The following is a 15,717-nucleotide window of genomic DNA, read 5'->3' on the forward strand; positions in this document are numbered from 1 at the left end:
ACACTTCTCTAAAATCTAAAAGAAACTATTTTACCATGAGTAAGTGGCGTCATTGATATTTCATTTCTTCTAATCCATTCTTCTTGTTTGTTTGTTTGTTTGTTTTTCAAGACAGGGTTTCTCTATATAGCCTGTGCGTCTTGGGCTAGCTTTGTAGACTAGGCTGGCCTCAAAACTCACTGAGATCCGTCTACCTCTGCCTCCTGGGTGCCGAGATTACAGGCATGTGCCACCAAGCCTGGCACCTAATCCATTCTTTGTAGTTTAATTAGGTTAAGTCTGAGAATCAGTCACCTTAATCACATCTTAAATACCAATTTCTTTAAAAAGCCGGAGCACACAAAAGCAGAAACTAGCAGTCTAATAAAGTTAAATAGAATTCAGTGTCATTTGGCATCTATGTCTCAACAACCTTGGTAGAAAAACTGTGGCAATGTGTAAAATATCAAATCATAGAATTTAAGATTTAGAAGCATCCAGGATGGAAAACCATCTGTTCCCTTGTAGAGAATTCCACCAACTATCACACACCAAGTCAACAACTGTGCTTTGGAGCCTCTTAGAAGTTGGCAATCAGCAATTTCAACAATCATACAATATCCAATTCCTAAAAGAAAAAGTTTCAGGAAAGCAGATACTACAAGAAGATTCATTTCAACTTGGATGGCAATTGCATGATGCCTCACATGGAAACAACTTGAAATATAAAAAAATAGTATTTTAACTTAACTTAATAAGTTAAGAAATCCTAGCTGGATGGTGGTGGCACATGCCATTAATTCCAGCACTCAAGAGGCAGAGGCAGGCTGATTTCTGAGTTCGAGACCAGCCTGGTCTATAGAGCAAGTTCCAGACAGCCAGTACTACACAGAGAAACCCTGTCTTGAAAAAAAAAAACCTACAAATAAAAATAACCTTAAAAGGCATCACAAGAAAGCCAATGGGGTAAAACATTTCTTAAAATAATTTTGCATATTTTTTTGGAAAATGAAATAAAAATATAAGAAATATTATAATCAAAACTAGCAATGTTTTCACAAAAATTAAGAGAAATTCTGACTATATGTAAGAAAAAAAGTAACCATTTATTAAAATCTTTTGAAAGGTTACTGTAACTCAGACACTGACATGGAAGTTGTAAATTAGACAGTGAAACTCAAAATATGTTAAAATAACAAGAAAAATTTAAAGGCCTCAAATTTTGAGCCAATATATGTTATTTTCCTTAATATTTAAGAAAGGTATTACAGGTTTTTAATGATTTCAAGATTAATAAGACAGAAAGGGGTATTCATAAAATGTGGTGAAGCAGATTACTAAGCAGGCTATAGTGGCTCCTGTCTAAGGATTCATAGAGTTGGGGACACATCTGTCTTGGTCTTGAGTTGTTTAAATGAGGCCAGAATGGAGGTTCATGTTAAATTAGGTACAAACTGATGTTTCTGTTTCCATCAGCCTCTGTACAGATGTCCTAGAAAAGACTTCTCAAAAGGGGACAAAAGTGAGGTTTTAAGTTTTACATCACAGTCACTATATAAAATGTCACACCAATAAGAAGGTGTCTATACAATGCCAGTCCTGATGAGACCTGATAAAGTAGGATCAGATGGAAGGGGAGGAGGACCTCCCTATCAGTGGACTGGGGGAGGGGCATGGGAGGAGATGGAGGAGAGAGGATACGATTGGGAGGGATACACATGGGATACAAAGTGAATATACTGCAATTAATAAAAATAAAACATAGCTTTAAAAAGGTGTCTAGTAATGTATAATGTCAAGAAAAATGTGAAAAGATACAGCATATAAGAGTGAGAAACCCTGGAGAAATTTTTAATTGTCACTGTCTTTGAGGGGGATGGCACTCTGTCGCGTCCTCCCAAGCAGGTCCTCATGGCACCTGCTTAGAAGAAGTTGGGGCGCCAACTGCCTTTCCTCAGTCTGAAAGTATTACACCAATGTTTGCAACCATAATTTCAAATACTTCATGTATTTTATAGATCACACATTTCTACATTTCACATAGACCTGCAATAGATGTTTATACACTTTTTTAAAATTGAGAAATGAATCTCACTAGGCTTCTCAACTCACAACAGTGTTATTCTAACACGCAGTAAGAGATCTTGCCTGAGAGGCTCATGGCCACAGGCTCCCCAGTCTCTACTCACTTCACTCAGGAAGACACTCAGACCTTATCGTTTTAAAATTTATTTATTTTTTATTAATTACAGTTTATTTCCTTTGTATCCCAGCTCTAGTCCCCTCCCTCCTTCATCTCCTCCTATGGCTCTTCCCTAATCCACTGATAGGGGAGGTCCTCCTCCCCTTCCATCTGACCTTAGTCTATTAGGTCTCATCAGGACTGGCTGCATTGTCTTCCTCTGTGGCCTGGTAAGGCTGCTCTCCCCTCAGGGGGAGGTGATCAAAGAGCCAGCCACTGAGCTCATGTTAGAGATGGTCCCTCTTACCATTAGTAGGGAACCCACTTGGACACTGAGCTGCCGTGGGCTACATCCTTGCTGGGGTTCTAGGTTATCTCCATGCATGGTCCTTGGCTGGAGTATCAGTCTCAGAAAAGACTCCTTTGCCCAGATTTTTTGGTTCTGTAGCTCTCCTTGTGGAGCTCCAGTCCTCTCTAGGTCTTTCTATCTCTCCCTTCTTTCATAAGATTCTCTGCACTCTGCCCAAAGTTTGGCTATGAGTCTCAGTATCTGCTTCAAAACTCTGCTGGGTAGAGTCTTTGAGAGGCCCTCTGTGGTAGGCTCCTGTCTTGCTCCCTCTAAGGAATGGATACAGAAACTGTGGTACATTTACACAATGGAATACTACTCAGCAATTAAAAACAAGGAAATCATGAAATTTGCAGGCAAATGGTGGGAACTAGAATACCTGAGTGAGGTATCCCAGAAGCAGAAAGACACACACGGTATATACTCACTTAAAAGTGGATATTAGACAGATAATATAAGATAAACATACTAAAATCTGTACACCTAAAGAAGCTAAGCAAGAAGGACCCCGGGAAGATGATCAATCCTCACTGAGCTCTCATCTTTAAGGAGTTCATACTCTAGCAGGAAAGAGTATCACGTCCACAGCAATTATGACACTCATGAAAAACACCAATTTAGGTTCTACATAAGAGCACAGTAAAATGAGTTGGGGAGACTTCTGGCCTGGAAAAGCTGAAAACCCACAGTGAAAAGCACATAAGAGAGGGCTTTCCAAGGAAGGCTTTAGCCAGCCCACTGATAAGAATTTGGAAGTTATTACTAAATTACATCCAGAATCTACTCTGACAGTTTCCATTTTCAGAGTCTACAGAATTTCAATTTGTTGCTATTATTTTCACTATATAGAAAGTTCTTGTTCTGAAACAAAAGCTGGCCAGTATACCCATCTGGCATATTGAAAACAGGACCCATGAAAATGTTTCAAGTCAATACTTATGGCACCTGTCCAAAGTCAGACACAACCGAGTCGTCAAGCATGGTGGGAAATGAAAAAAAAGAGGCCGTCTATCTTTAAAAGCCTTTTAAATATTTACTAGATCTAACACTACTAAGAAATGAGGTAGCATTAACTCAGTCTTGGAAAACAGCCCTGCTTTTTCCTCTCAATACTTATGCATTTAAAGTATCTTTAACGCATTTAGAGTTCTTTACAGAGCAGCTGACAAATCATTTCTTCAAACGGGCAAAGGGTGTTGAAACCAGAATTTAAACAGAGTCAGCAGAGAGAAAAGAAAGAAAGATGGAGGGAAGGTGTCTTCTTCCTTTTCCATATTTCATAAATACACCATTAACGTATTGGCTTCTCTTTGATATATGAACTGGATTTATTAGTAACTAAAACATATTACAACTAAATTCTGAGGAATTTTTTTTGATGGAGAAGAGATTTGTTTTTAAATGCAGGCCTGTTTTCCCTCACTTTAATAGACCTAGCTTTTGACAATCAGAGATATATATAGCACATGTTTTCTTGGGGAGGGACTCCTTGATCATTTTCTATTTGTTTTCAGTTTTGTAAACTCAGAAACCACTTGCTAATACATTTGCATAGATTACTTTGAGGTTAATACATAATGTTAACAGCATATACTCACACTAGAATCTGCATATTATGTCTCACAGGATTCGGAATATAATCATGGAACTGGGTGGCCACTAACTCCATAGCACCTCCGAGACCATAGGGTGCAACGCTGAGGTATTTTCCATCTGAATTTCCCAGGTGACTTTCTTCACACTTGAAAGACCCTGGTTTTCATTACATGTGCTAAAACACATGGGCCATCTGAAATCCGCTGGGAGGGGTTTCTGCAAGCTTTTTTCCTGTGCTCCCAACACAGTTTTTGTTCCTCACCTGGAGGACTGTTTTGTTTCCAGTAATCATACCTTACTACTAATGGAAGATTTTCTAAATCCATCCCTTCTCTTCTTACTAGTCCTAGAAGTTTTTTCTCAGGCATTTCCTGACACCAAGAAAAAAAAATGTGTGCATTATTTTTTTCTTTTTCTAATTATACTTTTAATGTTTCATTTAAACTGGATCAGAGGATTAAGAATTACCTGACATACATAATGATATTTATGCTTTATGTATACCTGTCCATCCACATCAAATTTAACTTATGATCAAAGTAAATCAAGTTGTTCCGTTAACATGAAATAGTTACAAATTCAGAATGGAAAATGAAAGTAGGCACACAATGAAAAGTATCACTATATGTTTAATATCCACTTATGAGTGAGTACATATCATGTGTCTTTCTGCTTCTGGGATACCTCACTTAGGTTATAATCTTTTCTAGTTCCTACCATTTGCCTGCAAATTTCATGATTTCCTTGTTTTTAATTGCTGAGTAGTATTCCATTGTGTAAAAGTACCACAATTTCTATATCCATTCCTTGATCGAAGGACATCTGGGTCATTTCCAGATTCTGGCTATTACAAATAAAGCTGCCATGAACATGGTTGAGCAGATGTCCTTGTTGTGTACTTGAACATCTTTTGGATATATGCCTAGGAGTGGTATAGCTAGATCTTGAGGTAACACTATTCCTAATTGTCTGAGAAAGCGCCAGATTGATTTCCACAGTGGGTGTACAAGTTGACTTTCCCACCAGCAATGGAGGAAGGTTCCCCTTTCTCTACATCATCTCCAGCATGTATTGTCACTTGAGTATTTTATCTTAGCCATTCTGATTGGTGTAAGGTGAAATCTTTAGATGTATAATATAGGATAAACATACTAAAATCTGTACACCTGAAGAAGCTAATCAAGAAGGAGGACCTTGAGTAAGATGTTCAATCCTTATTCAGAAATGAGGATGGACATCAGAAGAGAGAGAAAACAGGAAATAGGACAGGAGCCTACCATAGAGGGCCTCTCAAAGACTCTACCCAGCAGAGTTTTGAAGCAGATACTGAAACTCATAGCCAAACTTTGGGCAGAGTACAGAGAATTTTATGAAAGAAGGGAGAGATAGAAAGACCTGGAGGGGACTGGAGCTCCACAAGGAGAGCAGCAGAACCAAAAAATCTGGGCAAAGGAGTCTTTTCTGAGACTGATATTCCAATGAAGGACCATGTATGGAGATAACCTAGAACCCCTGCAAGGCTGTAGCCCACGGCAGCTCAGTGTCCAAGTGTGTTCCCTAGTAAGGGAAACAGGGGCTGTCTCTGACATGAACTCAGTGGCTGGCTCTTTGATCACCTCCCCTTGAGGGAGGAGCAGCCTTACCAGGGCACAGAGGAAGACAATGCAGCCAGCCCTGATGAGATCTGATAGGCTAGGGTCAGATGGAAGGGGAGGAGGACCTCCCCTATCAGTGGACTGGGGAAGGGGCAAGGAAGAAGAAGAGGGAGAAAAGGTAGGCTTGGGAGGGGATGAAAGAGGGGCTAGAGCTGGGATATAAAGTGAATAAATTGTAATTAATAAAAATAAAATAAAAAAGAAAAGTATCATTAATCACAATATGTTTTCAGTAATATAAACCAGAGGGTTACCATGATTATTCATCTATAAACCAAGAATTATAGTCTGATATGATTAAAAATAGTCAATACCAAAGTAAACTTATAGAGGACAAAAAGAAGAAAAATCAGTCAGTCAAAGTAAAGCAATTTAATTTATTCAACGCACTAACATGTCTATTGTCAGAGGCAACAGTACTGTGTGTTAACAGCATGGTAAGTTCTGTGTGATGTGACAGGGATTTGTTTCACTTCCTTGAAAACAGAAGAGGGGAGGAAAATGAAGACACGAGGTTCTTCAAAAATACTTTTATTGAGTGTGGGTTAATGCTGACTTCAACTTGACTGCACAGAAAAGGAACTTTATTAGGGAATTATGCCCTTAGATTGCCTCTGAGTGTATGTCCAGAGAGAATCAGCTAGAGGAGAAAGCCTCTCCCTGCAATGGACATCGTCCTGTAGGCTGGGGACCCAGACAGAACAGAAGGGGAAAAGCAAATTCTCACAGCACAAGCATTCAGTCTTTCTGCTTCCTGGCCACTTTCACACACCTTAAATTGTTTCCTCTGGAATTATGTCACTGTAACAAAGTGAGCCAAAGGTGGAGACACATACATGGAGCAGAGTCTACTGAATAAACATAGCAGAAAGCAAAATCAACTAACAGCTTAATTATTAAAGTCTTTCCAAAGTTACTGTTGAAGATAGATTAATTTTTTTTATACTGGAGCCAGCTTTTCAAAATAATTCTTTTAATTCCCCTTTGACAATAATTATAAAATTGCATATGCTATATACACAAGTCTAAATCAGAACATTGATAGCATTCTTTATAAGAAGTAGCTGCAATATAAGGCTCAGTTTCATGGCCAAGTATATGAAATGGTATATTCATTTTTTATTTCCTAGTTAGCGCTTTAAAACCAAACTCCTTCCTGGTCAAATAGCACAGGTGTAAGAGCCTTTATTAGGTCTGGGTATAAAACCAGAGAACCCACTACAGCAGAATTCCTATAAAACAATGATCATAGCAGTACAATTTGTAACAAAATTCTTTATTTAAATGTTTAAGTGTATAATAGATGATTAAAAAGCTAACATGTTGCCTATCTGTGAGTTATTGAAAAAATCTGTTTTATAGCTATTTTAGGATGCAGGAAGATTATCATGTTCCGAGAAACAGAAAGATGGTATAAGACACTGAGCAGGTATTATCCCACTGTTATAAAAGCTTTGTTTTTTGCTTTCTGTGTTTGAGTGTTTCGGTTGCACACATGTAAGTACCACATATGCAGACCTGGTACCAGCAGAGTCCAGAAGAAGGCATCTGATCCCAGGAATTGGAGCTTCAAAACTGTGAGATGTACGAGGGCTTGTGGGTGATAGGAACTGAGCCTGGGTCCTCTGGAAGGGCAGTGAGTGTTCTTAACCTCTGAGTCATCTACGTCATAGCCCCCTGTGGTCTCATTTTTAAAAAATCAAATCAAATACAAAAAAGGGTTGAAAACATACATACCAAAATGTAACCATAATTATCCATGAGGTCATGAAATTGTTGATGTTTCTAATTCTGTCAAAATTGTTTCTCTGCATTTCCTGTTTCAAAATTTTTATTGTAAGTATTTGTATATTTGGGAAGTTGTGTGTGTGCCACAGCACATACATGGAGGTCAGAGGACAACTTGCAGGACTTGGTTTTTTTCCCTTCCATGTAAGTTCCAGTGCCATAACTCCTGTTCTCAGGCTTGGCAGCAAGCACCCGCACCCCCGAGCCATCTTGCTGGCCCTACAGGCCTACTTTTTCTAATAATATGCATTATTTCTATGTAGGACAGGCCTGTGTTCTTTAAGTTGCAATGTTCGGCAGGAGCTGCATATAAAATATAGAAAGTTTCTAGACAGGGCTATTAATTTTAGAAAGAAAACGCGGGGATGGTGTGCCTCTCCTGTGTGCGATGTGAGGTTTCTGCTGCTGGGACTCGCCCTCTGCATCATGTGCTAGATTTACACTCACCGCTACCCACCAGCTCCAAGCACTGCTTTGGAAATACATTTTCTGCCACCACTGTAATTTCCATATTCACACCTCTTTTTCTGATAAATTCATAATTGAGTGAAATATCCATTGTTTTTCTTCTCTCCCTTCTGAAACATTTTACAGGTACTGTTCTTATCAATAAAAAGGACATGCTTAGCAATACCTTAGCTGAACTGACTCCACCTAAGATGACTTTTCCTTCAAAAGAGAGCATGAAGACAGAGCTAGAAGGGAAGAAAAAAGCTCAGAAAGAACCAAGTACAAGGCTGTGTATCTGTGCTGGGGAGAGGTAATGGGAGGGGGAGAACACGAAACATTTCTTCCTGGTACACTGGTGTTCTCCTAAGTTATAATAGAAAGGCAATCCTAAACATCCAACACTGAGCTTCTCTATGTAACTCTCCCTGTGAGAAGCACAGTTTCCTCTGATGGCTGAATAAGATTTTTAAGAAAGAGTTTGGTTTTTATTCACTAGATGTAGGCAAAAGATACCATTGCCAGGAAAAAAATAAGTTATACAATGACAATATCCACACAATGTCCCGATTCGAGCACTCTGGCAGAAACCCCTCTTTTTTTTTTTTTTTTTTAAGATTTGTTTGTATTGTGTGTCTCTGTGTGTGCACTAGCACACATGTGCTAGATATAAGAACAGGGCTTATGATCCCCTGGAGTTGTAGTTACAAGCAGTTGGTTGTGAGCTACTCCGTAAGGGTGCTGGAAACCAAGGGTTCTCTGAAGAGAACCCAGCATTCTTAACCCCTGAGCTATCTCTTCAGACCCAGGAACCCAACTTTTAAACATAATCCTTCTAAATGTAATACATCAGCATTCATATTCTTTATTAAAAAAAAAACATACCCAGATGAAGACTTTCCAGGCATGAACAAGATCCTGGGATCACACCACGAGACTGTGTCTCCTCGAAATCACAGGGAAGCTACACTAATGATACCTCAACAACATGGCTGCCTAGACAACAGCAATACCAATAGGCATGATGCAAAAGGGGACCTTTTCAAAGAGTCCCACAACCTCACAAAAGGCGAAAGGCAGCGAAGGACTGCTGAGGTTAAGAGATTATTTTCTTCCAGAGATGAGCCCCGAATTCACTACCCACACCGAGTAGATCATATAATCCAAGCCATACTAAATGAACTCATCAAGTTCTGTTTATATATTTATTCATGTATATGTTTGTACATGTAACATTAATGGAGAAAATAAGGTGATCAATTTGAGAGGGAGTAGAAAAAACATAGGAAGAGTTGTAGGGAGAAGGGGTAAGTAATATATTTTCACTTAAAAAATTTAAATACATAATTTTTTTAAATACCAGGCTCCGTTCTCAATTTTTAACTTCTTTAGTTATAGCTGGTGAGGAATAAGTAGGGAAATCAGTGTACAAGAGTTTAAGAAAGAGAGGTTAAGGCTAAAAGAGAAAAATGGGAGAAGAGAAAACAGAAGATGAAAGGACTGAGTACAGGAGAACAGAGAAGAATGGTGCTTAGCTATTGAGAGAAGATCTTTATAAACATAAAATGTTTATTCATAGTCTATAAATAAAATACATGGAAAGTTTTAGTATTTTTATCAAACTTTAGATTTGATACTTATATAGAAAAATATCACATTTCCTTTTTTCTCTTTGAAAATTTATAATAGACATGAATAGAAGGAAAACTAAAACTTCATACTGACTCATTTAATTAAAATTGGTCACTTCAGTGCAAAACTACACCAAGAACAAAAACCAGCCGCATACAATCTTCCCTCAGAGTGCTTTTGTACCTGGAATGAAATAAATAAGTAAAATAAATAAAAGCATACAAATAATTTCAATATTAATTAAATACCAAAAAGTAAAACAAAGCCAAAGTTTTCTCTGTCCCTTTAAACTAGTAAGTTTCTTTATAAGATCTATTCCCAGACACAGTCAAATGAAATTTAGGTGATACGAACACAAAGCCTTTTCAGCATATATGGGTAGTTTTACAGAAATGAAATTGTGAGCAGTGTGGACCTGAAATTGATTTGAAAAATTATATAGCCAGTGCACCATCCTTGACTAAATGAAAACCATCAAGGGTAGATGACAAGATATAAGAACATCCATAAGAGAAGACCAAAGCGCTCAAACTATTTGCTGAGGAAAGAACATCAAAAAAGACATGATTAGATGATTTCTTACAGAATAATTAGATTTAAGTAGCAGGCTTACTTGGAATCCATTCAAGAAGTCAGAAAATAATTCAGGCCAAAGAAAGATATTTTCCCTCGGCTTAAATGGTATCATTGTTACTGTTTTTAAAACACTTTAAATTTTTAGTGTTTAAAATTTTAAATCAATAAATTTCAAAACAGTCATATGGAAACTGACTACCATAGAAGCTTTCTAAAATACATATGCATAAACATAAAAAACTAAAATGGGAGTTATCCTGCCATAGACCAACAATGCATGTAACTATACACAAGATAACAAACAAAGAGCCCAGTGCCCAGAATGAGTTACGTCATTTGGAGATTATAGCATTTGGTCCCAGTTACAGGCTACTGCCTTTGCTTTACTTATCCTCCAGAGCTTGACACAAAGACTATATTGTTAAAGATAACACACACTCAAGCCATAGATCACTCTGAAAGCAAGATTATATAGACCTAGAAGCCTCAGCCCCTTGGCTAGTTTTCACCGCGCTTTAAGGTGAAAAGTTGCAACCAGATTAGATAAACAATCATTAGTCATTCAGAGCTGTGACCCCTGCAAGCTACGAAGCTTCTGGCCCAACAAGATGAGCCAGCTGCTGTAATATTGACAAGAACACCACTGGAAAAACCAACTACTTTCTGGTTGAATTTAAGTCCCGCTCCACAAGGCAAAAACAAACCACGAGCCTGTAGCTATGCAGGTTACAGGACCTAGGGCAGAACCTACCACTACTGTACAAAGCAGTAGCCCACTCCTGACGACACCAGCACAGCCACAGCCTGGCAGCTCTCACGGACAAGCTTCAGAAATGGTGAGTTAGCCACCAATGGTCAAGATGCAAAGAACAAGAGCATGTACAGCCCTAAGTGGGGTATCTATATCATAACCTTGCTCCCAGGGCCCAGGGATCATTGGGAAGAGGGGGCAAAAAGAGTCTAAGAGCCACAAGGGGCCGATAACTAAAGCAAACACTGTCTTCTGGACACGTGAACTCACAGTGGCGGTGACAGTGTGCACAAAACAACCTGTGCTAGACCAAGCAAGACCACAGATCAGCCGGGAGAGAGGAGTTACTCACAAAACTCCACCCCTAGCCATAAAGCTCCTGGCAACTATGAGCTGGTAGGAGAGAAAAAACAGTTTTCTCTAAGAGAGTAGGCCCTGGAAAGGCTGACTCCGCCCCAGTGGAAAACCACTCATCTAAATACAAACTGGACTTGAGAGGCTAAAAAGGGGGAAAAGTGGGGGCACAAAGCTGGACAGTTCAGAAGAGGGTTTGGATCTAGGAAGAATAGAAGAGGAAAGAAGAATATGATCAAAACACCCACTAAGCTTCCAAGAAGTTTTCAAGAAACTTTCAAGAAGACTCACAAGCAACAAAGTAATTAGGTAACAGACACGTCTCCCAGATCCCAGTGCATGAATGCCTTTCAGAGTGCTTCACCCAGCAGTGCGAGACAGCACAAACTCTACTCCATTTGCTAAGATACATGTTCTTCTCTGCTCCATTCAAGTATTCATGGAAACATATTCTCTCATTGTCTGATGTCAGGCACTGCCATGTGGACAAACAAGAAATCAATTATTAGTAAGATACCAAATGTAAGTTCATAGACTTATAAACCCTTAATTTACCCAAAAAAGTTCAAATTGAACTATATCATTATAATCTTACTTCTAATATCTGGAAGCAATAAAACTTCACTAATCTCAGATTCAGTTTTTCTTACACCTATCAAATTTGTGTATTTGTTATAAGAAATGATGAAAAACTGCTGCTGAACGGATGCTTAAAAGATTCCACTAATATGAGAGGATTTGTTTTTCACTGTACAGTCTACAAAAATATTATCGTACTCACATATTATCTCACGTGTAATATTTCCATTAAAATGAGATTAGCACAAACTTTTAAAAATAGGTTTAATAAATCATAGCAAACCCTAAATGCTCAAGGTCTTGTTTTTATTTTTTTAAAGTCTAAAAATCCACATATTCAACAATAAGAAGTTTCCTTGAGCCACGTGTGGTAGCACTCGCCTACAATCCCAGTACTCAAGGAGGCAGAGGCAGGCGGATCACTCTGAGTTCCAGGCCAGCCTGGTCTACAAAGGGAGTCCAGGACAGCCAAGGCTATACAGAGAAACCCTGTCTCAAAAGAAAGAAGAAAGTTTCCCTGAGGCACAAGCCTATTACACTGTGCCCAGCAGAAGGCTGGCGTGTGGGACGCCTGCCCTTGGCCTCCGCGCACTCCCCACAGCTGCATGTGGGCATCCAGTGTACTGCAGTCTGCTGTTCCCCACTTGCTCGCCGTCCATGCAGACACCCAGAAGAAGCGCCAGTGCCCTGTAAGCCAAGAGTACCCAACTAGCAGCTCACAGCTCATGCAGCCAACTCTAGCTATGAGCGAGACACAGAGTCCTAAAATGAATTAAATCCAATTGAATTTAAACGTTATTGGATTTTTTTTTTTTTTTTTTTTTGAGATTTGGTTTTGTGTTATGGAGGGAGGAGAGTGGGCCTGATAGGCTAGTATGCTTGGTATCCAGTTAGTAGACTATTTAGGAAGGAGTGGGAAGTGCGATCTTTCTGGAGGAAGTGTGTCACTGAGGGCTTTAATGTTTCCGAAGGCTACACCAGGCCCAGTGTCTTCGCTCCCTGCCTGTAACTTACGGACTACATGTGAGCTCACAGTTCTAGCACCAGACCCGTGTGCCTGTAGTCATGCTCCTGGCCACAATGTCTGTGGAATAACCCTCTAAAACTGTAAGCAAGACCCCAATTAAATGCTTTGTTCTATATAACTTGCCTTAGTCATGGTGTCACTTCATAGAACTAAAATATTAACTAAGACATTTTGTAATTCGACAGCATGGCTCTCAGGCATGAACTTCATAGATGACAGTATCATATTAAAACATCATACACCCTTGCATGCCTGGGATGAAGCCTACTTGGTCGTGGTGGATGATATCTTTGATGTGTTCTTGGATTTGGTTTGCAAGTATTTCATTGAGTATTTTTGTATCAATGTCATAAGAGAGATAGGTCTGAAGTTCTCTTTTTTTTGTTGGATCTTTGTGTGGTTTAGGTATCAAGGTGACTGTGGCTTCATAGAAAGAGTTTGGTAGTGTTCCTTCTGTTTCTATTTTGTGGAATAGTTTGAGGAGAATTGGTGTTTGCACTTCTTTGAAGGTCTTGTAGAATTCTGCGCTGAAGCCATCCGGCCCAGGGCTTTCTTTGGAGGGGAGACTGTTAATGACTGCTTCAATTTCCTTGGGAGATATAGGGTTATTCAGTCTTTCTACCTGATCTTGACTTAATTTTGGTACATGGAATCTGTCAAGAAAATTATCCATTTCATTTAGATTTTCAAATTTTGTGGCATATAGGATTTTGTAGTATGACCTAACAATTGTTTGGATTTCCTCAGTGTCTGTAGTTATGTCCCCATTTTCATTTCTGATTTTGCTGATTTGGATAGTTTCTCTCTGCTTTTTAGTTAGTTTGGCTAAGGGTTTGTCTGTCTTGTTGATTTTCTCAAAGAACCAGCTTTTTGTTTCATTGATTCCTAAACAGAGAATTCTCGATAGAGGAACATCGAATGGCAGAGAAACACTTAAAGAAATGCTCAACCTCATTAGCCATTAGGGAAATGCAAATCAAAACGACCCTGAGATTTCACCTTACACCCATCAGAATGGCCAAGATCAAAAACTCAAGTGACAACACATGCTGGAGAGGTTGTGGAGAAAGGGGAACCCTCCTCCATTGCTGGTGGGAATGTAAACTGGTACAACCACTTTGGAAGTCAATCTGGCGCTTTCTCAGACAATTAGGAGTAGTACTACCTCAAGACACAGCTATACCACTCCTAGGTATATACCCAAAACTTGCTCAAGTACACAACAAGGACATTTGTTCAACCATGTTTGTAGCAGCTTTATTTGTAATAGCCAGAACCTGGAAACAACCCAGATGTCCATCAACGGAGGAATGGATACAGAAATTGTGGTATTTTTACACAATGGAATACTACTCAGCAATCAAAAAGGAGGAAATCATGAAATTTGCAGGCAAATGGTGGGATCTAGAAAAGATCATTCTGAGTAAGGTAACCCAGAAGGAGAAAGACAAACATGGTATATACTCGTTTATATAGACCTACAAGATATGATAAACATAATGAAATCTACACATCTAAAGAAGATAATCAAGAAAGCAGACATGGGTGAAGATGATCAATCCTCATTTAGAAAGACAAATGGGATGTGCATTGAATGTATGACAGGAATCTACCGCAAAAGGCATCTGAAAGACTCTACCTAGCAGTGTTTCAAAGCAGACACTAAGACTCATAACCAAACCCTCGGCAGAGTTCAGGGAATCATATGAAAGAAGGGGAGTTAGTATGATATGGAAAGGATAGGAGCTCTACAAGGACCAAATATATCCAGGCACAGGGTCCTTTCTGAGACTGACACTCAACCAAGGACCATCTATGGATATAACCTAGAACTTCTGCTTGGATGTGGCCCGTGGTAGCTCAGTAACCAAGTAGTTTTCCAAAGTAAGGGGAACAAGGACTATTTCTAACAGGATCTCAAGGGCAGGCTCTTTGACCTCCCCCCGCCCCCCCAGGGGAGGAGCAGTCCTGTTAGGCCACAGAGGAGGACTTTGCAGCCAGCCCTGAAGATACCTGATAAAACAGGGTCAGATGAAAGGGGAGGAGGTCCTCCCCTATCAGTGGACTTGGAAAGGGGCAGGGAGGAGACCAGGGAGGGAGTGTGGGGTTGGGGAGGGAATGAGGGAGTGGGATACAGCTGGGACACAGAGTTAACAAAACGTAACTAATAAGAAAAATAAAATAAAAAAAAAAAACAAAAAAACACATCATACAAAATGAATGTATGTATACTTTGACTATTGTGCACATGAATGCTTCTGTTTTGCTTCCTTATCCAGCTTCCTGTATCACCTTCCAGGTAGACAGTTGAATTGGAACCATCAGATCTTATATGTAATCGTGGTAAGCTGGCATGTGAATTGCAGGGATTATTAATAACACTACATAGTTTGCCACTGCAAACAAGAGGTGTTCAATGTCATTTAGGAGACAATTAAGTATTTTATTTGATTATTAAGAGTGTTTCCACGAGGGAGGATGATGGGATTGGGAGAAAATGAAGAAGGGGGCTACAGCTGGGTACAAAGTAAATAAACTGTAATTAATATAAAAAATTAATAAAAAAATAAAAAATAAAGGTGTTTCCACAGCCTGGCTATGCATCACCCACTGCAGTTTGCAGCCAGCCCTTTGCTTCCTGCTGCATCTTCAGCTGAGACTCCGGAGGACCCACACCTCGTTTTCTATTTCCCCACCAATTCATTTTCATAATAAAAGTAAATATCGTTCCTTATTATTATCATTACTCTTAAGTCTTAGTATTAATTCTACATAAGAGAACAAACATGGATGAAGGAAAAC

The 15,717-nt window shown here is 39.2% G+C and overlaps 1 protein-coding gene across 16 annotated transcripts in view; it reads right to left on the reverse strand.

Moving 5' to 3' along the window:
* Positions 1–15,717, reverse strand: part of Macrod2 (mono-ADP ribosylhydrolase 2) — a 1,947,949-nt gene that overhangs the window by 1,812,809 nt on the left and 119,423 nt on the right. For 3 of the 16 annotated variants that reach the window (XM_060383172.1, XM_060383178.1, XM_021642553.2), the window contains one exon: positions 9,188–9,811. The exons of the other annotated variants lie outside the window; for them this stretch is intronic. In XM_060383172.1, coding sequence (XP_060239155.1) covers positions 9,795–9,811 — 17 coding nt within the window. In that variant the 3' untranslated portion in view covers positions 9,188–9,794. Of the gene's footprint in view, positions 1–9,187; positions 9,812–15,717 lie in introns of those variants that run through there. 16 annotated transcript variants of the gene reach the window in all.

The sequence above is a fragment of the Meriones unguiculatus genome, chromosome 4, assembly GCF_030254825.1.
Source record: "Meriones unguiculatus strain TT.TT164.6M chromosome 4, Bangor_MerUng_6.1, whole genome shotgun sequence".
NCBI lineage: Eukaryota > Metazoa > Chordata > Mammalia > Rodentia > Muridae > Meriones > Meriones unguiculatus.